Here is a 23648-nt window from a genome sequence, read left to right on the forward strand (position 1 = left end):
GGGGCCGGGGATGTTGCACATGTCGCTGCACGGCGGGGTCACGTGCTAACTGGGCGGGCAGCAGCGCCCCCTGCCGTGCGCCAGAGCCTTGCGGGCCGCTCTGTCCACGCGTCTCCCTGTTCCGGACCTCCACGGTGCCGCTCTAGCATGTTTTCTCGATCTTCCGGCTTGGTCTAGCGCGTCGTCTCGTTGTTCCGGATCTTCACGACTCTCGCATATTATTTCGCTATTCCGGGTCGCTCTGGCCCATCGTCTCGCTTCCGTAGACCTCCATGAGTCCGCTCTGGTAGTTTCTCTCGTTGTTCTATGCCTTTCTGGTCATTCATCTCGTTGCTTCGGGCCTCCAGCCTGCCTCTCTAGCTCTCCCTCTTGCTCCTCCTTGTCGCTCTGACCCGTCGTTTTTCTGCTTAAGACTGCCAATAACGTCATTCTGGTTCTTCCTCTCGCTACCCTCGGCCGCTCTAGCTGTCACGTCGTTGGCCCAGACTTGCAGGTTGCCCCTCTAGCCTCCCATCTCGGTTCTCCGGACCTCCGGGGCGCCACTCTGGCCCGTCCTCTCGCTGCTCCGGGCCCAGAGACCGCCTCCGTCCCGAAGAGCTGCTGGAGCCAAGAGCGGGTGAGGGGGGTGCCCCTATAGATCTCATAGCGCCTGTATAGAAATCCTATAGGTCTTATATCGATAGTGCATAGCCCCTGTAGATTCCTATATTGCTCCTGTGCAGTCCCTATAAGCCCATGTAGCACTTCTGTAGGTTGCATAGCGCCCCAATAGGCCCCATAGTGTCCCTGTAGCTCCTCTATAGCGGCTCTGTGAGTCTCAGTGCTTCTGTGTAGTCCCTATAGACCTCCTATAGGCCCCGCGGCGTCGTACGGCTCCTGTATGCCGGCTCTGCAGGTCTCATAGTGCTCTTACAGTGCCCCTATGGGCTTCATAGCACCCCTGTGGTCCCCAAGACCCTCCTTGGTCCCCTGTAGAGGGGTTTAGCCCCCAGGGTCCTATAGGGTTCCCCCTCTTGGCCCCGTGGCTCCCTGTAACGCCTCTCCTGCGCCTCAGGCCTGCTCTGGGGAGCGCTGTGCGTCTCCTGCGGGGCACTCCGCTGGCTAGGTTGGATACAGGGCGTCCTGTTACATGTGTGGGCTCTCTTATAATGAACGTATTCTCTTTTGCCCTCTCCCCTGGCACCTATAGCCCTCTATGGGGCTCCCTATCCCTACTCACCCCTATAGGTTGCCTCTTAGGGCTGCTGTCTGCCGTAGGTTTTCCTGTGGCGCTGCCTCGTCCCTGCAAGGGGCTTGCAGAGGGTTTCCCATATGCTGTAACCCCTGGGCTGGGGGGCGTCACACAGGGATCGTTGGCCCTCACCGTTCCACCCCCCCCAGTGTCTCTTCCTCTCTTGCAGCCTGGGGCATGGCCCCCACCGCTGGGTGCTGACCCCCCCGCCCCGTTGCCACAATGGCCCCTGCGGGGGCACTGCTGGCGCTGGCCCTGGTGGTGCTGAGTGGGGCGGGGGGGGCACGGGCTGGCGACTGCAAGGGGCAGCGGCAGGTGCTGGGGGGCAGCAGTGGCTATGTCAGTGACGGCCCCGGCAACTACTCTGTCAACGGCAACTGCGAGTGGCTCATCGAAGGTGGGGGCACTGCGCTGTCCTTAGGATTCGGGGTTAATGCTGGGCAGGGGGGGTTGGTCATCGTTAGGGGTCAGAGTCAACAGGGGTCGGGTGCAATGGCTTTATTCTTTGTGCTCAGGTTCCTTTCGCAGCACAGCTGGCTGGGTTGTCTTTAGAGTTCAGAGTGAATGCTAAGAGAAATTGAAATTAGAGTCCTTAGCTAAAGTAGGTAACTGCAGCATTGTAATCATTAGGCTCTAGGGACAATGGGGGCTGATGGCTACAGAACCAGCCTGTGCTGGAACCGCCGCTGCCCCACTAGCATTTAGAGTCCAGGGGCCTTGCAGCCCCGTTGCCCTCAGATCCAAGGGGCGGCGCGGAGCACAGCTGTTGTCATTAGGTCCCAGCATCAACGGTGCTTTCAGCTCTGGTTCTGGACTCAGCTGCTGCCCCATGGGGGTGGGAGGGTGTCAGTGAGAGCTGGGGGTGTTCCCTAGCAGGTCCTGACTCTGCTCCCCCCCACCAGCCCCGAGCCCGCAGCACCGCATCCTGCTGACGTTCACATTCATGGACACAGAGTGCACCTACGACTACCTCTTCGTCTACGACGGTGACTCGCCGCGCAGCCCCCTGCTGGCCAGCCTCAGTGGCAGCACCCTGCCCCCCCCCATCGAAGCCATATCTGGCAAGGTACCAGCCCCGCATCCCGGCACGGGGGAGACCGGGGGTGGTGGGGCTCTAGGGTGACCATGGACCCTGTGATATCACAGGAGGTACGGCGGGCTGTGAACGCAGGGGTTGGGGGTCTGGGGGGTGCAGGATTCATGGTTATGGGGCTGGGGGGGCAGTGATCTCAGGGGCGCAGTGTATTGGGGGCCAGGGGCATGGTCTGACCTGCTGCCTCCCCCCCAGATGCTGCTGCACCTGTTCAGCGATGCCAATTACAACCTGCTGGGCTTCAATGCCACCTACCGCGTCTCGCTCTGCCCGCATGGCTGCAGTGGGCGCGGGGCCTGCGGGGCTGACGGCCGCTGCCTCTGCGCCCCGGGCTGGGGGGGCCTGGCCTGCCAGGACCCTGCCTGCCCCACCTACTGCCAGGCTCATGGCACGTGCAGCCAGGTGAGTCGGGGTGCCAGAGGTGGGGGTGTGTGGAGGTCTGGACCACCCCCATGACAGGTGTGCGTCGTTGCAGGCCAGTGGGCGCTGTGAGTGCGAGCCGGGCTTCGTGGGCCAGGGCTGTGAGCTGGCTCTGGGTGAGAACCAGGGTGGGGGGCGCTGGTACAATGTCAGTGCCATGGACCCTGCCTTCCGCCCTCGTGCCGCTGCCGCCGGCGCCTTCCTGCCACCCGCCGGTGCCCTCTACCTCTTTGGTGGTAAGTGGGGGACAGTGGGGAGCTGGGGGGTGGGGTAGGGTTCCCTCCTTAACCCCTTTATTGTTCCCTTCCAGGTCTGGATTTGAACACAGCTCTTGGCGACCTCGTTTACTACAACTTTAGCACCAATGTGTGGCACCGCCTGGTGCTCAGCCCCTCCCCGGTATGGCCCCTGGACCCTCCCTCCCACATTCCCTCCAGGGCTGTCCCAGTGGCCTGGAGTTTCATAGTTTCTAGGGTCGGAAGGGACCTGAGTAGATCATCTAGTCCGACCCCCCGCCATGGCAGGAAATAATACTGGGGTCAAACGACCCCAGCAATATGTTCACCCAGCCTCCTCTTAAAAACCCCCAGGGTAGGAGCCAGGACCATCTCTCTTGGAAGTTGGTTCCAGATCCTAGCTGCCCTGACCATGAAGTAGTGCTTCCTGATATCTAGCCTAAACCTGCCCTTTGCCAGCTTGTGACCGTTATTCCTGGTCACTCCTGGCAGTGCTCGGGGGAACAGGGACTCCCCCAATGCCTGCTGGTTCCCCCTGACTAATTTATAACAGCCCACCAAATTTCCCCCTCAACCTTCTCTTTTGGAGGCTGAACAGGTTCAGGTCCCATCGCCTCTCCTCGTAGGGCCTGCCCTGCTGTCCTCTGATCATGCGAGTGGCCTCCTCTGGACCCTCTCCATGCTGTCCACATCCCTCCTGAAGTGCAGTGCCCAGACCTGGACGCAGTACTCCAGCTGCGGCCTGACCAGTGCCGCATAGAGGGGGAGGATCACCTCCCTGGACCTGTTTGAGATGCATCTGTGGATGCAGGACAAGGTGCGGTTGGCCATCCTGACTGTGTCCCCACACTGCCGGCCCATGTTCATCTTGAAGTCAATTTTGACTCCAAGATCCTTTTTTGCCTCTGTGCTGACAAGAGGGGAGTTCCCTAACCTGTAGGTATGGTGCTGGTTGTTCCTCCCGAGGTGCATCACCTTGCACTTGTCGGTGTTGAATCCCGTCCTATTTGCATCTCCCACCCTTGTAGCCTGTCTAGGTCTGATTGTAGCCTGTTGCTTCCTTCTAGTGTGCCCATGTCCCCCCACATCTTAGTGTCATCAGCAAATTTGAACAGGTGCTTTTAACCCCCTCGTCCAAATCACTGATGAAGATGTTGAACAGTGCGGGCCTGAGGACCGAGCCCTGGGGAACCCCACTGCCCACATTCCTCCAGGTTGAGAAGGACCCATCCACTACCACTCTCTGGGTGCGGCCCTCCAGCCAGTTTGCAACCCAATTGACTATGTGGGCGTCGACACCACAGTCTCCTAGTTTCTTAATGAGAACGGGGTGAGAGACAGTGTCAAATGCCTTCTGGAAGTCCAGGAAGACTATGTCCGCTGCTACTCCTGCATCTGATGATCTGGTGATCTGATAATAGAAGGCCTAGAAGTCACATAGTGACTGTGCTTTTCTCACCCCCCAGGCAGCGCGGCACTCGGGAGCAGCAGCAGCCTGGCGGGGGGTGCTGGTGCTGTGCGGGGGGCAGCTGGCGGACGGGCACCTGGCCCACGACGTTTGGACCTTCCTGCCGGCTGAGGGGCGGTGGCGTGAGCTGGCCCCAGCTCATGGCCCCGCACCCCCTGGCCTGGCTGCCCATGCTGCTGCTCTTGTTGATCCCTGGCTCTATGTCTTTGGAGGTGAATGGGCCAGGGCGGGGTCAGGGGTGGGAGCAGGGGGATGGGAGCTCGGACTCCTGGGTTCTCATTTTGGGGTGTGGGGTTGAGAGAGAGGGGAGCTGGGAGCCTGGACTCCTGGGTTTTCAAGAGGAATGGGGTTGAGAGCAGTGGGGGTGGAAGCCTAGATGCCTGAGTTCTCTGGGTATTGGGGGGCGGGAGAGCAGGGGGCTGGAAGCCCAGACACTTGGGTTCTCTGGGGGGGTTTGGGGTCCCGGATCCCTGGGTCCCCAGCTGACTGTTGCCCCCACAGGCCGCACAGAGGAGGACTTCTTCTCGGCACAGCTCTTCCGCTTCCACCTGGAGTCGTGGCTGTGGGAACGGGTGGTGCCGGCGGGTGGGAAGGCGCCTGCGGCCGCTGGCCACTCCATGGTCTTCCACCCGCCATCTCGTGCCCTCGTGGTTTATGGGGGGCACCGGCCCTCCACCGCCCGGTGAGCATGATGCCTGTCTGGGGAGAACCTGGGGGGCTGGGACCTGCGCCTGACCACCCCCCCACTCCTGTGCCAGCTTTAGCATGCGCGTTAACATCACGGACCTGTTCCACGTGGACCTGCGGCTCTGGACCACACTACGGCCTCGTGATGCCCCCCGTGGCCCCCGTGAACGCGCCTTCCACAGTGCCACCGTCATCGGCGACTACATGGTGGTTTATGGTAAGTGGCGCGGCCCCCCTGGGCCTAGGCAGGGATTGGCCGGCACCCTCTGACTTCTGCCTTTTGCCCCCTGGCGCAGGTGGCAATGTGCACATCCACTACCACGAAGAGAAGTGCTACGAGGATGAGATCTTTTTCTACCACCTGGGGTGCCATCAGTGGGTGCCCGGGCGTGAGCTGGCCCATGGCCTGCCCCATGGTGAGGCCTGGGGCTGGGGGGTGGGATAGGGGGACCTGCTTGTGTGCGGGGGCGTGGTGCTGGGAGACTGTGGCAGAGAATGACCCTGTGCCCATGACCCCACAGAGCGCGAGGGCCGGGGGCCGGCAGGGGGGCGCTATGCACATGTGGCAGCTGTGCTGCAGGGGGGGGTCCTGCTGGTGGCTGGAGGCTTCAGTGGGGTCCCCCGCGGCGACCTGCTGGCCTACAAGGTGCCTGCCTTCGTCTTCCAGGTGCCCGCCCAGAATGTGAGTCACCCCTGGTACTCTCTGCCCCCATGGGGCTCTTAGCACCCCCAATGTCCCCCCCAGGGCCTGGTTCCCCCAGTCCCTTTATGGGACCCTTAATACCCTCTGAAATGCCGCCCCCCCCACCTCCTGGGCACAGTACTCCCAGTCCCTCTACAGGATCCTTAATTACCCTGATACCCCCTCCCCAGGGCCTGGTACCCCCTAGTTTCTCTATGAGATGCTTACTACCCCAATACCCTCCCCCCACCTGGGCCCAGTACCCCACAGTCGCACTACAGGACCCTTAATGCTTCCTGGTACCCCCCCCAGCTTCTCAATGGAGCCGGGGTACCCCCCAGGACCCTGGTATACCCCATTCCCCCCATGGGAGCCTTTGTACCTCCTTAAGCTCTCCCTCCATACTCTCCAGCTCCTCTGTGGAACCCTTATTACCTCCCAGTTCCCACCCCTCTCCATTGCCTGGGTATCCCCTAGCTCCTCCACAGGCCCTGCTGTTTCCCAGACCCCTGGCTCTTCCCTGGACCCCAGCCTGGTCCACAGGGAGGTGGCTGGGGGGGCAGGGTGTCCCAGCTGGGGGTTGCACTGGGGCAAGGACAAACCCTGCCCTCCCCCGTTTCCCCCCAGTACCACCTGGATTACTGCTCGCTGTATGCTGAGGAGGCCACGTGCGCCAAGGACCCGGCCTGCGCCTGGTGCCTGGATGGTTGCCAGAGCCCCGCACCCCGCAGCAGCGTGCGTCCTTGGGAGGGGCGCTGGGGGGCGGAGCGCCTGGACGCCTGGGTTCAGTGGGAGGTGGGGGGCTGGGAACCTGGGCTCTCTGGGGGTGCTGGGCTGGGAACCTGGATGCCTGGGGTTTTGGGGGGCTGGGAGCTCACATGCCTGGGTCCATTGGGAGGTAGGGAGGTAGCAACCTGGATGTCTGGGGTCGCGGGGGCTGGAAGTTGGAGGAGAGCTGGAGTCCCGGGCTCTTGGGTCCTTCCAGCCAGGAGTTCTAGCTGACCTCCCCTCTCCCTTCCCCCAGTGCCCTAGCTCGGGGTGCCTGGGCCTGGCGCGGCTGCTGGGCGACTGTGAGTCATGCCTGGCATTTGGGGGGGGTGGCAGTAGTGCTCCCTTGCCCCGTGCCCCAGGGCCCTTCGGCTGGTGCGTCCAGAATGAGACCTGCATGCCCATTGCTGGTGAGTGCTCCGGGGTGGTTGGGAGGGGGCTGCTGGCATCCCCGAGGCTCACCCTGTCCTCTTTTTCCCCCACAGAGCAGAGCCGGTGTCGCGTGGGGCAGATCTCGGGCACCTACGGCTGGTGGGGGCCACGGCCGGTCTTCGTCATGACCCTGGAGCGTTGCCAGGCTGAGAACTTCTTGCCTGGCCTCCACCTCGTCACCTATCAGCACCCGCGCAATGACTCCCAGCCTGACAAGGTGAGCGTGGGGCTGAGGGGTGCTGTTGGGGTGGGGAGGGAGGCTCACAGCATGGAGGGGCACTATGGGGGGCAAGTTCACAGCACGGAGGGCCATAATTGTGGGGGGTAGCTCACAGTGTTGGGGGAAGGCAGGGACAGGGCAAGGGGTTGTAGCAACCCTGGCCCCGAACCTTTGGTCCCTCAGGTGAATCACTGTGTGAAACTTATGAGTCCTCGTGTAAACCTCGTGCCCCTACATGTTGAGATCAAGTGGACCTCAGGCACTGCCATGTGAACTGTAGGCACTCTTGTGTGAGCCTCAGGCACCCTCATGGGAGCCTTAGGTACACTCATGCAAGCCGTAGGTACCCTTGTGCAAGGCTTAGGCATGTTTGCACACTCTTGTGCAAGCCTAACACCCTCGTGCAAAACATAGAGACCCTCCCACACCCTCATGCATGCCTTAGGCATCTGTATGCGAACCGTAAGTTCTCTAGCATAGTCTCACGTGAGTCTTAGGCATACTCATACACCTTCATGTGAGCCTTAGGCACCCTGGTGTGAGTCTGGTGCCCCTGCAGGTATCGATCGTGCGCAGCACGGCCATCACGTTGAGCCCCAGTGCAGAGATGGACGTCTCGCTGGTCTACAAGGGCTTCTTGTACCCGCTGGCAGGGGCTGGCGCAGCTGGGGGTGCCGAGCCCGATGTGGCTGTGTGGGCCCGCATGCAGCGCCTCTTTGTGGTGGCACGCCTTGCCCGCCAGCCCGGGGGTGCTGACATGGTGAGTGCCTGTGGGGCCGGGAGGGCCAGGGTTGGTCCCTGGGGGTCTCATGCCCCCTAACCTCCCCCCTCCACTGTATCCCTGCAGGAGGAGGTGGGGCGCTGGGCAGCGGGGCAGGAGCGTGAGACGCGGCCACTGCGGCGCCCAGGTGGGGGACGCTTGTTCCCGGCGCCTGGGCGGGGGCACAAGTACGCACTGCAGGTTGAGGGACACCTCAATGCCTCAGGCCATGGCCAGGCCAGTGAGCTTGCTCTGCTCTGGGACCGTACCGGCCTGCCCGGCGGCAGCGTGAGTGTAATGGACGTCTGGGTTACCTGGGGGGTGCTGGGAGCCCAGACACCTGGGTTGTCTGAGTTGGCAGGGGGCCAGGAGCCTGAACACTTGGGTTCTTGTTGGGGGCTGGGAGCCTGGACACCTGGCTTCTTGGGGATGGCGGAGCAGGGGGCTCTGGCAGGGGTAGGGGGGTCCAGGTGGGGCTCGGGGGGCCACCTGTGCCTCTGCAACCCGCATATCTCCCTCCCAGGAGATCTCGTTCTTCTTCCTGGAGCCATTCCGCTCGGCTGGGGGAGCAGCCTGTGCCTCGTACCCCTCCTGCCTGGCCTGCCTGGCTGACCAGGGCTGCGGCTGGTGCCCCCCTGCCGCCTCCTGCCACCCACGCACTGGCCCCCCGGGCGCTGGGCCCTGCGGTGGGGACTCCGTGCGCCTTGTCCTGGCCCCGGCCCACTGTCCCCACTGTGAGGACCACCGCGACTGTCATGCCTGTGCAACTGTGAGCGGGGGACTGGGGGCATCTCAGGGGGGGCCTTGGAGGGCTTTGGGGGTTATGGGGGGCTGTGAGGCTTTTGGGGGACTGCAGGGATGGGACACGTCTGAGGGAGCATGGGAGTTTTGGGGGGGCAGCAGGGGTGGGGCAGGTTTAGGGGGTAGCTTGGGGCTGCAGGGGTGGGAGCAGGTATGGGGGGGCCCTGTAGGTACTGAGGGGTGTCTCTGCCTCCCCGGTGCTCACCTCCCCCACCCCCCAGGACCCATTCTGCGAGTGGCAGGTCAGCAGCAGCAAGAAAGGTGACTTCCTCTGCAGTCGCCGTGGCCGGCAGGGGGGGGCCGTGCGGGACCCCCGGGGCTGCCCCAGCCTCTGCAGCCAGTGAGTAACCCTGGGGGGTGGGCGGAGTGCCTCCTGACCCCCCCAGGCCCTCTGACCTCTGTGCCTCCCCCAGGCGCCACACGTGCGCGGAGTGCCTGTCCAACTCGAGCCAGTGCGCCTGGTGCCAGTCTACCCGCAGCTGCTTCTTTTTTGCTGCCTACCTGGCCAAGTACCCGTATGGTGGCTGCCGTGGCTGGTATGACAGGTACGGCCCCGGGCGGGGTGGGCCTTGTCTCGTCATCATGGGACTGGGGGGTGCAGTATGGCTGGTACAGGTCTGGGGTGCTGGGTTCGGAGGGAGCAGTTTATGACCGGGGGGGTTGATACAGCAGGTGTGGGACTGGGGGGGCTGGTACAGGACTGGGGGCACTGGACACAGGTGGGGGGTTGGGGTGGCGTAGGACTAGGAGGGCTGATACAGCAGGAATGGGGTTGGGGGGGGTGGTAGGTGATGGGGGGTGCACTGGGTATAGTTGTGAAGGTCAGACTGGGGGGGCAAATAGGACCAGGTTTATGGTTACGGGGGTTGATGCAGAAGGTATGGGACTGGGGGCACTGGTAGGAACCCGGGGGTGCTAGTTACAGGTGGCTGGAGAATCATAGGACGGGGGGGCTGGTATGGGACTGGGGGCACTGGGTGCAGATGCGGTGGGGAGTGTAGGATGGGAGGGGCTGATAGAGCAGGTGTGTGACTGGGGGGCACCAGGTACATACTGGGGGGGGTTAGTTTATGATCAAGGGGGCTGGTATGACTGGTACAGGACTGGGGGCATTGGGCATAGAGTGGGGTAGTGTATGATCAGGGGGACTGATGCAGCAGGTATGGAACTGGGGGGCCCATATGGCTGGTAGGGCACTAGGGGTACCAGGTATAGATGGTGGGGCAAGTAGGACCCGGGGGGCTAATGCATAATGTGTGAGACTGGGGACATCAGGTGCAGATGTGGGGGGTTAGGGGGGCTGATACAGCTGGTATGGGACTGGGGAGCCCAGTGTGGGACAGGGGTGCTGATACAACAGGTGGGGGGGCAGGTTCAGGGCTGGAGGAGCACATATGGCACCGGGGGGCTGGGTTCTCCTCCCGGATGTCTGGGTTCCCTGACCCCCGTCCCCCGACCCCTGTCCCCCACAGCGTGCACTCGGTGCCACAGTGCCTAGATTGTGGGCGCTTCAACACCTGCCGGGAGTGCCTGCAACACCTGGAGTGCGGTTGGTGTGGCGACGCTGACAACCCCACGCTGGGCAGGTAGGGGCCCCGATCCCGGGGGGCGGGGGGCAGGGCCCAAGCTGTGACCCTGTGTCCCCCACCTTACCACAGGTGCCTGCCCGGGGACTTCTCGGGGCTGCGTGGCTTCGCCAACTGCTCGGAGGCACTGGGGACCCCCCCCGGGCTGGGCCCCCCCCCCTCACTGGGCCTATGGGCGCTGCCCCGACGTGGACGAGTGCCGCCTAGGCCTGGCGCGCTGCCATCCAGCTGCTGCCTGCCGCAACACTCCTGATGCCTTTGAGTGCCGCTGCCGGCGTGGCTATGCTGGGGATGGCCTCACCCACTGCAACCGCACGTGAGCAGGGCCTGGACTCTTGGGTTCCCAGGGCGCGAGGGGTCTCAGAGTGAGAGCAGAGGGAGCTGGGAGCCCGGATGCCTGGGTTCATGGGACACTGGGGACGTTAGAGCAGAGGGGTTGGGAGCCCAGACGCCTGGGTTTTCTGGGTGTTGCGGGTCTGGGGTGTGAGAGTGGGGAGAGCTGGGAGCCTGCGCACCTGGGTTCTCTGGGCACTGAGGGCTTAGGGGATGAGTGGCGGGGGATCGGGAGCCCAGACGTCTGGGATCTCTGGGAAGGGAGAGAGGTTAGGGTTAGAGCAGGGCCCGGGGCGTGGACGCCTGGGTTCTCACACCTTCCCCCCCACCCTCCCCCCAGGTGCTATGATGACTGTGGGCATGGGCGCTGCAGTGGGCCCCCCAACTTCACCTGCGTGTGCGACCTGGGCTGGACATCGGCACCAGGTGCAGGGGGGGCTGAGGGAGGGGGTGCACGCTGCACCGTGGACTGCGGCTGTCACTTCCACAGCTCCTGCGAAGCCGCCGGTCCTGGCGTCTGCGACCAGTGCCAGAGTGAGCCCCCACCTAACCCCCACGGCCGCGGCCCTGCCCTCCCCGCCGGTGCTGACCCTCTCCCTGCCCACAGACTGGACGCAGGGGCCACGCTGTGAGCGGTGCCGCCCAGGCAGCTTCGGGGACGCGACGGGTGCAGGCGGCTGCTGCGAGTGCCAGTGCCATGGCCACGGGCGCCCGGAGCTGGGCTACTGCCATGCAACCACTGGTGCTTGCTTCTGCGCCCCCCCCCACTGAGGGCCCCCACTGCGAACGTTGCGCCCCTGGTTTCTATGGGGACCCCAGGTGAGAGACCCTTCTGCACCACGGGCCCTTGGGCACACCCTCCCCCCCCCCCCAACCCTCCTTCCGGCAGGGGGACTGATCTCCCTGCGGACAGATGGACAGGCAGACAAACGCCCCCACCCTGGGAGTCATGGGTTGGAGGGTCTTCCCCCCCCACTCCCCATTGTTACCCCCTCTCCCTCATGTGTCGCAGGGACGGGGGCATGTGCTACCGGGAGTGTGCGGGGCGCGAGCTGCTGGGCAACCTGTCGGGGGCAGCAGCGCTGGGGTCGTGGCGTGCAGGGGGAGCACCGGAGGGGGGCCTGGCCTACTGCGTCTGGTTGCTGGCGGCCACCCCAGGCCCCCAGCCCTGTGCCCCTGCGCCTGAGCCCACCCCATCTCGGCCCTGCCCTGCCATCAGTCTCCACATCCAGCCTGACCTGCAGGGACCGTGCTCTGTGAGTGTGGGGTCGGGGGTCACGGAGGGATGGAGACCCTGTGCTCTGAGTGCAGGGATTGGGGGCCATGGGGGGTAGGGAGTGGGGTAACGAGTGAGGCCTCATTAGCGACAGTCCTCCTGGTGGGGCTGCGGGAGATGGGGTGCTGGGGGGCTCGGACACCTGCAGTCTCTCCTCACTGCTGCAGGGAGGTGGGGAGGAGGTTTGGAAGCCTGGAGGCCTGGGTTCTCCATAGCTCTGGGAGAGCAAATGGTCTGACTCGGTGTGGGGTGGGGGTCCCGGATGCCTGGGTTCTCTTTCCCCTTAGACTGCTTTCCCTTTGGGGTGGGGAGTCCAGTTAGGGGATGCCAGGCGGCTGGGGGGTTCTGGAGAGGGGCAGCTCCTGCCATGACCCCTGTGTCCTGGCCCCCAGAGCAGCTACGTGTACGCCTTCGATGGGGTTCCGGCCTTCCTCGACTCGGGGGTCGTCCAGGCTGACCGCACCCTCATCGGGGCCTTCTGCGGCCGTGGCCGCGACCAGCCCCTGGCCCTGGAGGCCCATTCAGGTGGGTGCCTCCCCCCTACAAGTCCCCTTCCCATTTTGGAGCCACCCCCACAATCTCTGCCTTCCCCCAGGTGTGCTGGTGCTGTACTATGAGGCCAATGTGACGGCGGAGGAGGGCGACCCCCCTGCACCCCTGCCCGGGTTTAACGCCACAGCCTGGGTGTGGGACTGCGCCCCCCCTGGCTGCGGGCCAGGCCGCGATTGCCGGGCCGGGCGCTGCATTTGCCACGAGGGTCGCGCTGGCCCTGACTGCCAGCGCCTCGTCTGCCCTGGGGGCTGTGGTGCCCACGTTGGCCACGGTGCCTGCAACACTGTGAGTCCTGGCAGGCCTGATATGGGGCATTATGGGATACAGAGGGTGCAGGGGCTGCAGGTTGGAGGCTACAGGTCCTGGCGGGGTCCCTGCCAGCTCTCATCCTCTCAACCTCTCGCTAGAGCCTGGGCCTGTGTGTGTGCCGCGACGGCTTTGCAGGCCCTGACTGTGCCGTGACCCTTGACCCCAGCCGCATCGTCTGGGAGACGCTGGTGGACGCTGAGCTGACGGCTGTGAGTGCCCCCTCCCCATTGCCCTGCCCCCCCCATGCAGGCGCAGTGCTGATGGCATGTGTACCCCCAGGACACGGCCAGCCGGTTCCTGCAGCGCCTGGCGCACACCATGGTGCCTGGCCCCGAGGACACGCTCTGGATGTTCGGGGGCCTCTCGCTGAGCCATGGCCTACTGGACAGCGTGTACAGGTCAGCCGGGCCCTGCCCCCTGCTTGGCTGTTCATGGCTCCGTCCCCAAGTCCCGAGCCCCGTCCCTACTTCTGGGGAGCCCCCTCCTTGACTCACCCCTACCCACTTTAGCTCCCCTGACTGCCCCTACCCTTTGGCTCCTCCCTCTCATCATAGTCAGACTGTCTGCATGTGCACATGCGTGTGCCTGTTGCCTGGGTCCTGTGTGCACGTGTATGAGGGGCTTCCCATCCCTGCCTCTGTCCCCTGCGCAGGTACTCGCTCCCAGAGCGGCGCTGGACGCAGATGCTGGTGGGGACGGCGGATGGGGACCCTGGGCCGGTGCCGCGCTACTTCCATGCGGCTGCCTACGCGCCTGCACACCGCACCATGTACGTGCTGGGGGGGCTGGCAGCCAGCGGTGCGCGCCACGACTTCTGGGCCCTCGACCTCAGCACCCTGCAGTGGCGCCAGGAGCAGGTGGGTGCCAGCTGTCCCCCACTTTAATCCTCTCCTGCAACCTCTGACTTGTGATCTCTGATCATGTGGGGGTCTTGCATGGCTGTTTCCCTGATTGCTGATTCCTGTTATCCTGGGTTTTCTTACCCCTGCAAGCCCCCCACAACCCGTGGTCTGTTTTCTGGGTGGTGACTCTTGACCCCTGAACCTAGGCGGCAGCAGTACCAGCGGTGGCTGGTCACACACTGACTCCGTGCCGCGGCTCGTCCCTGCTGCTCATCGGTGGCTACTCACCCGAGAATGGCTTCAACACACAGCTGCTGGAGTTCGACCTGGCAGCTGGCACCTGGCGTGTGGGGGCCCAGGCGGGCACCCCCCCCACCGGTAAGGAGCCCCTGTTCTCCAACCTCAGACCTCTGACTTGTCACACCTTCAGGACTCCTGAGACCTCTGCAGCTGGGAACTTCTATGCTTCTGATCTCTGATTACCACCCCCGTCCACCTCTGACCTCTGATCCCCATACCCCCGGGACCTCGGATTGGGGCATTCCCTTTCCCACAAGAATCCCCCTATCCCTTGGAACCCTATACCTGTGACTTCTGACCCCCATCCTGGAACCACCCCCATAGCCTGGGACCTCTGCCCCAGGACTCCTGGGTTCCCCCTTGGCACCATGCAGCTCAGGTGCCCCTGGGGTCCTCCCCAGGTCTGTATGGGCATGCAGCTGTGTACCCCTCCTCCCTCCCCGACTCCTCCATCCCCCCCTTGGCTGAGCTGTCCCCGCCCCCCCAGGTCTGTACGGGCACACAGCTGTGTATCACGAGGCCACAGACGCTGTGTACGTGTTTGGGGGGCAGCGCTTCCACGTGGAGACGGTGTCGGCGTCGCCTGAGCTCTACAGCCTGCACTACCCCAACCTCACCTGGAGTCTGCTCGCACCCTCGCATGGTCACAAGGTCAGGGCTCGGGGTTGGGGGTCGCAGGCATCCAGGATGGACCCCATGACCTGATGCTTTGTTGTCTCTCGTCTTCCCCCCAACACTGTGTGCAGCCGGTGCCTCACGTGTTCCACGCGGCAGCTGTGCTGGGCGACACCATGGTGGTGGTGGGTGGCCGTGCCGGCACCCGTGACTTCTCCAACCATGTCCTGCTCTACCAGGTCCTCTGCAATGCCTGGATCCTGCCGGACCGCACCGGTAGTGCCTGTGCTGCCCGGCCCTTAGAGGCTGGTGTTCCCCACTTCCCTGCCCTGGCCCCCTTCAGGGGCTGGCGGGGCTCTCTGTCCTCTGCCCCATAGATCAGGGGGGATGTTGGGGTCTGGGGGGGTATCTGCTGTCCTCTGTAGGGGTGTGGGGGTGCTTCCAGTGTCATCCATTGGTCCCCCTTGGGGTCTGGGGTCTCTGCCCTTGTGCTGTGGGTTGGGGGTTCCCCAGGTGACTCTCTTCCTCCTGCGCCATGGGTGTGTAGGGAGTGTTGGCGGTCTGGGGGGGTCCCTTCCCTCTGTGGGGTCTGAGAGTCCCTTGTTCCCCTCCCCTGACCCTCTTTGGGGTCTGCAGTGAGTGCTGTGGGTGCAGGGAGGAGACCCTTTGTCCCCTGTGCCATGGGACTGGGGGGGTCCTGAGGGTCTGAAGGTGCCCTTGACTCTGCTCCTGGGCTCTCTGGGGGGCTGTGGGGGTCTGGGCCCTGCTGATGGCCCCCTGCACCCCCAGGCCCAGCAGTGGTGGGGGAGCCAATGGCACCGGCCATGGCGCACGCAGCAGCAGTGGTGGGGGACCGGCTCTACGTGTCCGGGGGCTTCGCAGGCATGGGGCTGGGGCGCCTGGCAGCACTGGCGCTGCCCCCTGATCCCTGCCGCGTGCTACCCGAGCCCGAGGCCTGCAACCGCTCGGGCGCCAGCTGTGCCTGGTGCCGTGGGGCCTGCGTCTCTGCTGATGCCGCTGAGAGGTGAGGGGTGGGGCTAAGCAGGTGGGGTTGGGGCTAATGGGCAGGGCTAGAAGGGGTTGCCCCCATGCCCCTTCTAACAGGTAGCAGAGGGAGGGACTATCAATAGGGGTGTGGGGGTGGAGCTACAAAGGGGGAGTAGCTATGCTGATGAGAGGGCAGGTCTGCTGACCAGAGGGGTGGGGCTTTTGGGGGTGTGGTCAGGCTGCAGGGGCAGGGCTACAGGACATAGGGTGGGGTTAAAGGGAACAGGTGGGGTCTGCATGGAGGGTGGCTATGCAAATGTCATGCGCAAGAAGGTGTGGTCAGGGGCATTATGGGCGTGGCCTTACTGAGTCTCCACCCCCTTTCCCCCAGGTTAGGCTGCTCTCCTGGCGCCGCCCCCTGCTTCCCAGCACCACGGTCACCCGACGAGTGCCGACGCCTCCGGACCTGCAGTGAGTGCCTGGCGGTGCACCCCCGTGCGGCTGCCCGGCCAGGCCCTGCCCCCACACCCAGCCCTGCCCACGTGAGTCTGAGAGGCAGAGCCTGGTTTGGGCGGGGTGTAGCCTAGGGTCTGAGCTCACCCACCCCCTTTTTGCCCCCGGGCGCAGGGGCTGCCCCAGTGCAAATGGTGCACAAACTGTCCCGAGGGTGCCTGCATTGGCAGCGCTGGGAGCTGCACGTCGGAGAATGACTGTCGCATCAACCAGCGTGAGATCTTTGCCGCTGGCAACTGCTCCGAGGTCTCCTGCGAGGCCTCTGACTGCCCCAAGTGCACGGCTGCTGGCAAGTGCATGTGGACGCGGCAATTCAAGCGCACAGGTATGTGGGCACCACGGTGTGTGCAGTGTGCTCACCTGGGGGGGCTGTGCTTCAGTGGTCTGCCCTGGGAGGGTGCGGATCTCGCACGCTTGCTATGTGTGTGGCAAGACATGGAGGGTGCCCATGTGTAACATGCACTGGGATGATCATGAAGGCTTCTTGATGGCTCAGATCAAGCATAGTCTATGCTTACCTGGCAAAGGAAACACTGTGAGCACGGAGATGGTCTTCCTAGCCATGCCGGGGAAGACTGCTTTCTTGGCACGGGGATAGTACCTGTCAAGGTGATGCATAGTAAACCTCACACTTAACTGCTGGAGTGGGAAGGTCTTGGCTTTATGCCCATTTTATGGAAATGAGTGACTCCTCCTTGATTTGCTTATGGCTGAGGGCATGGAAAACTAGGGGGCATCTGAACCCCAAGCCTCCGAGCTCGGGCCTGAAGCAGGATGCCCGCCAAAGATTGTGGAAACATTTGAAGCCCCAGGTGTGCATGGAGGATGTTTGCCAGTAGTAGGGCCACTTATGGTTGTAGACTGACTGCTAGAGTAGGAATTTGTTTTGGGTAATTTGGCTTGGAATATGGAACAGTTAATTAAAAAAGAACCAAACAACTCACTGGGATGGAGGGGGATGCATGTGCAACACACTAGTGTATATGAGGGGAGGGAATCTTGTATGTGCTTGTGGGTGTGTGCACCAGTACGCCGGGGAGACAGAGCACATGGGTTTGCACATGCATGGAGGTGGGGCACAGTCATAATAGTGTGCACACACAGAGGAGGTGCATGTATTAGCACATGCATTCAACATGTATGTGCACGCTGCTCAGCACACTCAAGGAGAAGGTTGTGCACACATGAGCACACGTGCATACAAGGTTTTGGGCACACGCATGGGGACACGGCAGCTCCAGTGCACTGGAACACACAGAGGTGCGTGCATGTGCGCACACACACAAATGTTCATGTCCCCTTGGCAGGGGAGACGCGGCGAATCCTGAGCGTGCAGCCCACCTATGACTGGACATGCTTCAGCCATTCGCTGCTCAATGTGTCGCCGATGCCAGTGGAGTCGTCGCCACCGCTGCCCTGCCCCACACCCTGCCACCGCCACAACGCCTGCGTCGACTGCCTGCACTCCAAGGGCGCCGACGGCGGCTGGCAGCACTGTGTCTGGAGCACCAGCCTGCAGCAGGTGGGCCGGGGGGCTGCGGGTCAGGAGTGGGAGGGCATCGGTTGGGCAGGGGGCTGTGGGTAGGGAGTGGGGGGCGGTGGGGGGGAGTGGAAGCTGCAGGTGAGGGGCACCGGGGGGAGGGGAGGGGACGGGACTGCTGGTCGGGAGAGGGGCGCCAGAGGGCTGTGGGCTACAGGTGGGGAGTGAGGCACCGGGAGAGCTGGGGGGGAGGGCTCAGTGCCAGGCTAAACCCTCCACTTCCTCCCCACAGTGCATGAGCCCCAGCTACGTGCCGATGCGCTGTGCAGCTGGGCTGTGCGGGCGAATGCTGCGGGGGTCTGAGAGCTGTGCTCCCCCCTGCGCCGGCCTGCGCCAGTGCGCGCTGTGCGTGCGGCAGCCCCGCTGTGGCTGGTGCGCCCGGCGTGGGCACAACGGGGGCGGCCGCTGCCTCGAGGGCGGCCTCCACGGGCCGCGTCACGGTATGCCTGGGGATTGCGGGGGTCACCCAGAATGCACTGCGTTTGATGAATGGGGAGGTGTTACCCACAGTGCACTTGGCTGGGCGTGAGGGGTCCCCCACAGTGCACTAGGTTGAGTCATGGGGGGTTTCCCATAAGGTACTGGGCTTGTGTAATGGGGGGGTAGCTTGCCCACAATGCACTGGGTTGAGTAATGGTGGCATACCCACAATGGACTGGGTTTGGGTAATGAGTTGCCCGCAGTGTCCTGCGGTGGGTAATGAGTTGGGCATGATTATCCGGAAAGCATGGGAGGGGAGGGCAGGGGAAAGGCCTTACCCACAATGCCCCAGGAAGCACAAGGGTGCTGCCCACCATGCCCAGGGGGAGATGGTGGTGGGGGCATCCCTTTTACCCACAACCCACCAGGAAATTCCTAGTGCCCTGGGAGAGCTACCCACAATGCCCCGCCCCCCCCCCCCCAGGGCTGGCGCAGGCGTGCGGGGGTGACGCGGACTGGGCCTTCCTGTCATGCCCCCCTGAGGACGAGTGTGCCAACGGTCACCACGACTGTAACGAGACTCAGGACTGCCGCGACCTGGCACGCGGATACGCCTGTGCCTGCAAGAGTGGCTACACACTGCACACGTGAGTGCCTCGCACACCCCTCCCTCATGCCCCATGGGCGCTGACTCATCATGCCCTGCCCCACAGGGCCATGGGGCTGTGCCACACACTGGGTATGTGACTGCCTTGCATGCCCCTCACACGCCCCTTTCTTGCACATCACTGAACCCTGCACCCCCCACCCCACAGGGCCATGGGGCTGTGCCACACACTGCGTATGTGATTGCCTTGCATGCCCCTCACACGCCCCTTTCTTGCACATCACTGAACCCTGCACCCCCCACCCCACAGGGCCATGGGGCTGTGCTACATGCAGCATCCGTGAGTGCCTTGCACGCTCCCCTCGCCCCTCCCCTGTGCCCTACAGGTGCCGACCCCTGAGGCTGTGCTACACACTGCACCCATAAGTGCCTTGCATGCACCCCTCCCTTCTGCTGTGTGGGCACCAACCCCCATGCCCTCCCCACCACAGGGCCACGGGGCTGTGCCGTCCAGTGTGCGAGCAGGGCTGTGTGAATGGGACGTGTGTGGAGCCGAACCGGTGCCGCTGCCACTTCGGTCATGTGGGCCGCAACTGCTCGGCTGAGTGCCGTTGCAACCGCCACAGCGACTGCCTGGGCGAGGGCCGGCCTGACCACTGCCTGCAGTGCCACAACAACACCATGGTGCCCACACTGTGCTGCGGGCTGCGCGGGGTCGGGTCACGGCAGGGTGGCTTGGGCCTGGGTCACATCAGGCTGGGCGGGAGAGGGGTGGGGTGATTGGGAGCTGAGGGGTCATGGCTCAAGCTTGGGGCAGGATGGGGTTGGGGTCACAGCTCAGGCTAGCGGGGCAGGGGTGGGGCACAACTTGATCCTGGGTCGGGGCAGGTCAGGGCAGGTTGACGAGGGTGGGGTCTGGGCTCAGAGGCCTGCAGGCTCTGACCCATGCCCCCTCCCCACAGGGGCCGCACTGTGAGCGCTGCCGCCCGCTCTTTGTGGGCTCGGCCCTGAATGGGGGCTTGTGCCGGCCCTGCCGCAGCTTCTGCCGTGGGAACAGCCCTGTGTGCGTGACCCGTGAGCAGTACGAGCGTGCTCGGCGTGACCCTGCGCACTTCCCGCTGGATCCTGCCCTAGTGAGTGCTGCGTGTGGGGTAGAGGCTGGGGCCCCAGGGCTGGTGCAGCTCCTGACTCCCGTAACTCCCCCCCCCGTGTCCCATGTGTCTCCCAGGTCCCAACGTGGGTGCCAGAGGGGCCATCAGAGGACACAGCCGTGTGTGTGAACTGCCAGAACAACAGCTTTGGTGAGAAGTGCGAGAGCTGCTTGCACGGCTACTTCCTGCTGGATGGCAAGTGCACCAAGTGAGTGTGTGAGGGAGGGAGCCCCTGGGCCCTGTCATGTGAGAGGCATGTCCCCTTGTGCTAGGTCACCCCCTTGCACGAGCCACCTCTGCTTGTGCAAGCTCATCCCTGTGCAAGAGCTCCCTCCCCCCTTGTGTGAGCTATTTCCCCTTGTGTAACAGCCAATCCCCGTGTGAAAGCCACCTGCTCTTAGGCGAGAGCTCATCCTCGTGACAGCACTTCCTGGTGCAACAGCCGCCCACCCTCGTACAAGGGTCACCTGCTGCGCTGTGCCCTGGGGCCCTTCTCCATGGTTGGGGGAGCTTTGGCCTTGCCCTGCCCCTGACTCTGACCCCCCCTGTGGCAGGTGCCAGTGCAACGGCCATGCGGACACGTGCAATGAGTTGGATGGCACGGGCTGCCCCTGCCAGAACAACACGGAGACGGCGCCGTGCCAGGGCGTGGGTGGCGCAGGCCCAGGCGAGCGCCGTGACTGCTACAAATCCCAGGTGCCGGGGACGGGTCCTAGGGTGGGGCCCGGTCCATGGTGAGGGGCGTGGCCTGGGCAAGCCAGGATGGCTGAGAGTGACAGGCAGGGGGCGTGGCCTGCCCATGGAGGGGAAACCAAGTAGGTGCCAGGAGCAGCTGGAGGGGGGCGGGGGTGGAGAGGGAGTATGAGTGATGGGAGGGGTGTGGCTGGGAGAACAGGGCCATGGCCAGGCTATAGGGGGTGGAACCAAGCATCTGCCAGGGGGAGGGGCGGGGCCAGGTGCTGCCCCTGACACCCCCCGTCCCCCCCCACAGTGTGCCAAGTGCCGTGACACGTTCCACGGGCAGCCGGTGGGGGGGCTGCAGTGCTACCGGCTCATCGCAGTGGAGCAGGAGTACTGCTTCGACCCGGCCTCGCAGAGCAACTGTTTCCACGCGCCGCAGCGCCGTGACCTGCCGCGCGGCCGCACCGTGCTCTTCGCCGTGCAGCCCAAGTTCACCAACGTGGACATCCGGCTCACCGTGGACGTCACGGCTGGCGGCCTCGACCTCTTCATATCCACCGCCTATGACACCTTTGCCGTGGATGTAGAGCCGGGCACCGGTGTGCACCGCGTGCGGGTGCTGCCACCTGCTGATGGGCGTAATGGCTCGGGGCCGGGCCCACGGGTGCGCGAGGAGCGGGCACACGGGCTGGTGACCTACGTGACTGTGCGGCCGCCGCAGGCCGTGCTGGTGGTGCGCGGTGTGCGTGATCGGCTGGTGGTGACGTACCCACATGACGCACACGCGCTCAAGTCCAGCCGCTTCTACGTGTTGCTGCTCGGTGTGGGCGCCGGTGCCACCATGCCTGCCACGCAGGGGTTGCTTTTCTTCCGCCAGGACCAGGCACACATCGACCTCTTCGTCTTCTTCTCCGTCTTCTTCTCCTGCTTCTTCCTCTTCCTCTCGCTCTGCGTGCTGCTGTGGAAGGCCAAGCAGTTCGTGGATGTGCGGCACGAGCAGCGCCGGCACCTGCAGGAGATGACCAAGATGGCGAGCCGCCCCTTCGCTCGCCTCACCGTGCTCTTTGAGGCCGAGCCGGGTGGAGCCGGTGCCCCACGAGCGGCTGAGCTGGTTTTTCTGCCGGCCCGGCCGCCCAAGCACCCAGCGTTGGGCGCCGCACCGCGCCTGCGCCCCTTCCCTGAGCTCCCCTATGCCTCGGCCCGTGTGCGCCGCTCCGAGCCCTTCCTCTCACACTTGCTGGGCTTCCCCTGCGCCCCTTTCCGTGTGGGGCCTGTGGCGCTGGAGCCCACCGAGGACGGAGTGGCTGGTGTGGCCACATTGCTGTTGCAGCTGCCTGGCGGCGCCCAGGCCCCCAACCGCGCCTGCCTGGGCTCAGCCCTCGTTACCCTGCGCCACCACCTGCAGGACTATGGTGCGGCTGGCTCCCATGGGGCCCCTGGTGCCCACACCCGCAAGGGCCGCCTTGGCCACGACCAGCTCACCAGCATGTCACTCTGAGTGCCTGCGCCGCATGCAGGATGCCTGGTGCTAGGCCTGGCTGTGGAGCCCACACCCTCCTGTCTGCTCGCGTTGCATCAGCCAGGCAGCGTGGTGGCACCCTGCCCCGAGGTAATAAAGGAGTGTCTGGATGCCATGCCCTGTGTAAGTGGCCCTGATGCGCTGCCCCCCGCCCCTGCCAAGCCAGACCTGTGATCCTGGTCCCATGCTGTGCCCCGGCGCCAGCACCATTAGACGAGAGTGGTTCAGACCGTTTATTAGAGCAGTCCTCTCTTGCCCCTGCTCCGGGCCAGCACGGGGTCACGGGCAGGGGCGAGGCGCTGGCTGGCCTCGGCCCGGACCCTGCCGCGGTGCGGGAGGTCCGGCTGCCCCCGCACCTAGCAGGGCCCCTGGATCTCGCGGGCCAGCTGGCACAGGGCGCAGGGGCAGCAGCAGCAGACGGCCGCCCAGTCGCCGCACACGCAGCCCTGCGGGGAGGGGCGAGGGTCAGGCGCCGCCGGCGAGCCCCCGCGCCCAGCCGCAGCCCCCGCCCCGTCCCCGCGGCGCCTACCCGGATGCGGCGCTGCTCGCGCAGGCCGGTGCGCATGGCGACGAGGGCGCCGGGCAGGAAGGGCACGCAGCAGCACTCGCCGTAGGCCATGGCGACCTGGCAGGCCAGGACGCAGGGCAGCGCGGAGCCGAGAACGCCTGGGAGGGGAGCGGAGGTCAGCGGGCGTCGCGTGCTGGCCCCATCCCCGTCCCCCCGCCGCACTCACAGATGCCGCTGTCCGCGCTGCAGTCCAGCAGCCCCGAGCGCCAGTCCCGCGGCAGCGTCTGGCAGCACCGGCCCGCGGCCGCCGGCTGCGTCACCACGGCGGGGCAGCGCGCGGGGCAGGACATGGGGCCGCGGCCGCGTCTGGCACCTGCGCCGCCAGCTGCCCGCGGCCGGCGGGGCGGGGCCGACGCCCGGCGGCGCGCAGGGGGCTCGCGAGCAGGACCAACCGGTTGGGCCCACCCCGCCCCGCCCGGAGGCACCGCGAGCTCCCCGCGCCGGGCGGGACCGGCCCCGGGGCCTCGTGCCAGGGGCGCAGCCCCGCCGGCCAGCGCACGCGGCCACGCGCCCGGCCGCCCCACCGCTCGGGGACCACACGGGGCCGGGCCGTCCGGCCGCCGGGACCGGGAGAGGGGAAGCGGGCGGGGCCGGCCGGGGTTGCGTCCGCGGCAGTGACCCGCCCCGATCCAGCTCCTGGCACCACCTCCGCCCCGCACGTGTCCTGAGTCCGCCGGCCTCAGCCCCGCCCCCGCAGCACTTCCCCCGCGCGGCCTGGCTCCGCCCCCTCGCTCCAGAACTCGGGCTCCTGGCTCCGACTCCCAATTCCCCTCCCTGAATTGAAAGGCTCTAGCCCGCCCCCTGCGGTGCGGTGTCATAATAGCGCCAGCCCATGTCCCCTAGCAACCCCTTAGCCCACAAGATGCCTCTTAGCGTCCCACAACCTATAATACCCCAGATGCTCCTTAGCAACGCTCCAGTTTAAGCCCTGAAGAGCAACCCCATCCCATAATCCGCACTAGCCCGAGGGCCCCTTGTCCCGCTTCTCCCAACAGGCCTCCCCACCGCCATGACTCCCCCTAGGCTCATAGCAACACGCCTCCATAGCAAC

General features: G+C 64.9%; 2 protein-coding genes across 2 annotated transcripts; one reads left to right on the forward strand and one right to left on the reverse strand.

The window, feature by feature from the left end:
- The first annotated feature begins 465 nt into the window (after window positions 1-465).
- MEGF8 (multiple EGF like domains 8) lies at window positions 466-22139 on the forward strand. Its single transcript, XM_090050630.1, is given in 45 exon segments — window positions 466-616; window positions 1401-1628; window positions 2134-2297; window positions 2520-2726; window positions 2800-2980; window positions 3055-3143; window positions 4447-4660; window positions 4950-5130; window positions 5207-5352; window positions 5432-5551; window positions 5657-5817; window positions 6445-6552; window positions 6842-6995; window positions 7071-7234; window positions 7797-7997; window positions 8085-8285; window positions 8521-8766; window positions 9020-9138; window positions 9212-9343; window positions 10271-10384; window positions 10457-10532; window positions 10534-10700; window positions 11058-11251; window positions 11325-11473; window positions 11475-11536; window positions 11730-11973; window positions 12386-12518; window positions 12589-12830; window positions 12953-13063; window positions 13134-13252; window positions 13507-13711; window positions 13903-14074; window positions 14484-14647; window positions 14743-14887; window positions 15401-15635; window positions 15990-16140; window positions 16226-16436; window positions 17419-17633; window positions 17884-18091; window positions 18556-18718; window positions 19170-19362; window positions 19641-19811; window positions 19907-20037; window positions 20384-20525; window positions 20821-22139. Coding segments are annotated over 44 exon segments (8268 nt in total). The 5' UTR covers window positions 466-616; window positions 1401-1453; the 3' UTR covers window positions 22009-22139.
- A 109-nt stretch (window positions 22140-22248) lies between these two features.
- Window positions 22249-23557, reverse strand: CNFN (cornifelin). Its single transcript, XM_090050639.1, has 3 exons — window positions 22764-23557; window positions 22559-22695; window positions 22249-22475 (listed from the first exon to the last, which is right to left on the reverse strand). The coding sequence occupies exons 1-3, from the start codon at window positions 23413-23415 to the stop codon at window positions 22386-22388; spliced, it is 879 nt and encodes a 292-aa protein (XP_089906765.1). The 5' UTR covers window positions 23416-23557; the 3' UTR covers window positions 22249-22385.
- Between the last annotated feature and the right edge of the window lie 91 nt (window positions 23558-23648).

This window comes from Crocodylus siamensis, chromosome 6 (genome assembly GCF_052110815.1).
Source record: "Crocodylus siamensis isolate JL-2025a chromosome 6, ASM5211081v1, whole genome shotgun sequence".
Classification (NCBI taxonomy): domain Eukaryota; kingdom Metazoa; phylum Chordata; order Crocodylia; family Crocodylidae; genus Crocodylus; species Crocodylus siamensis.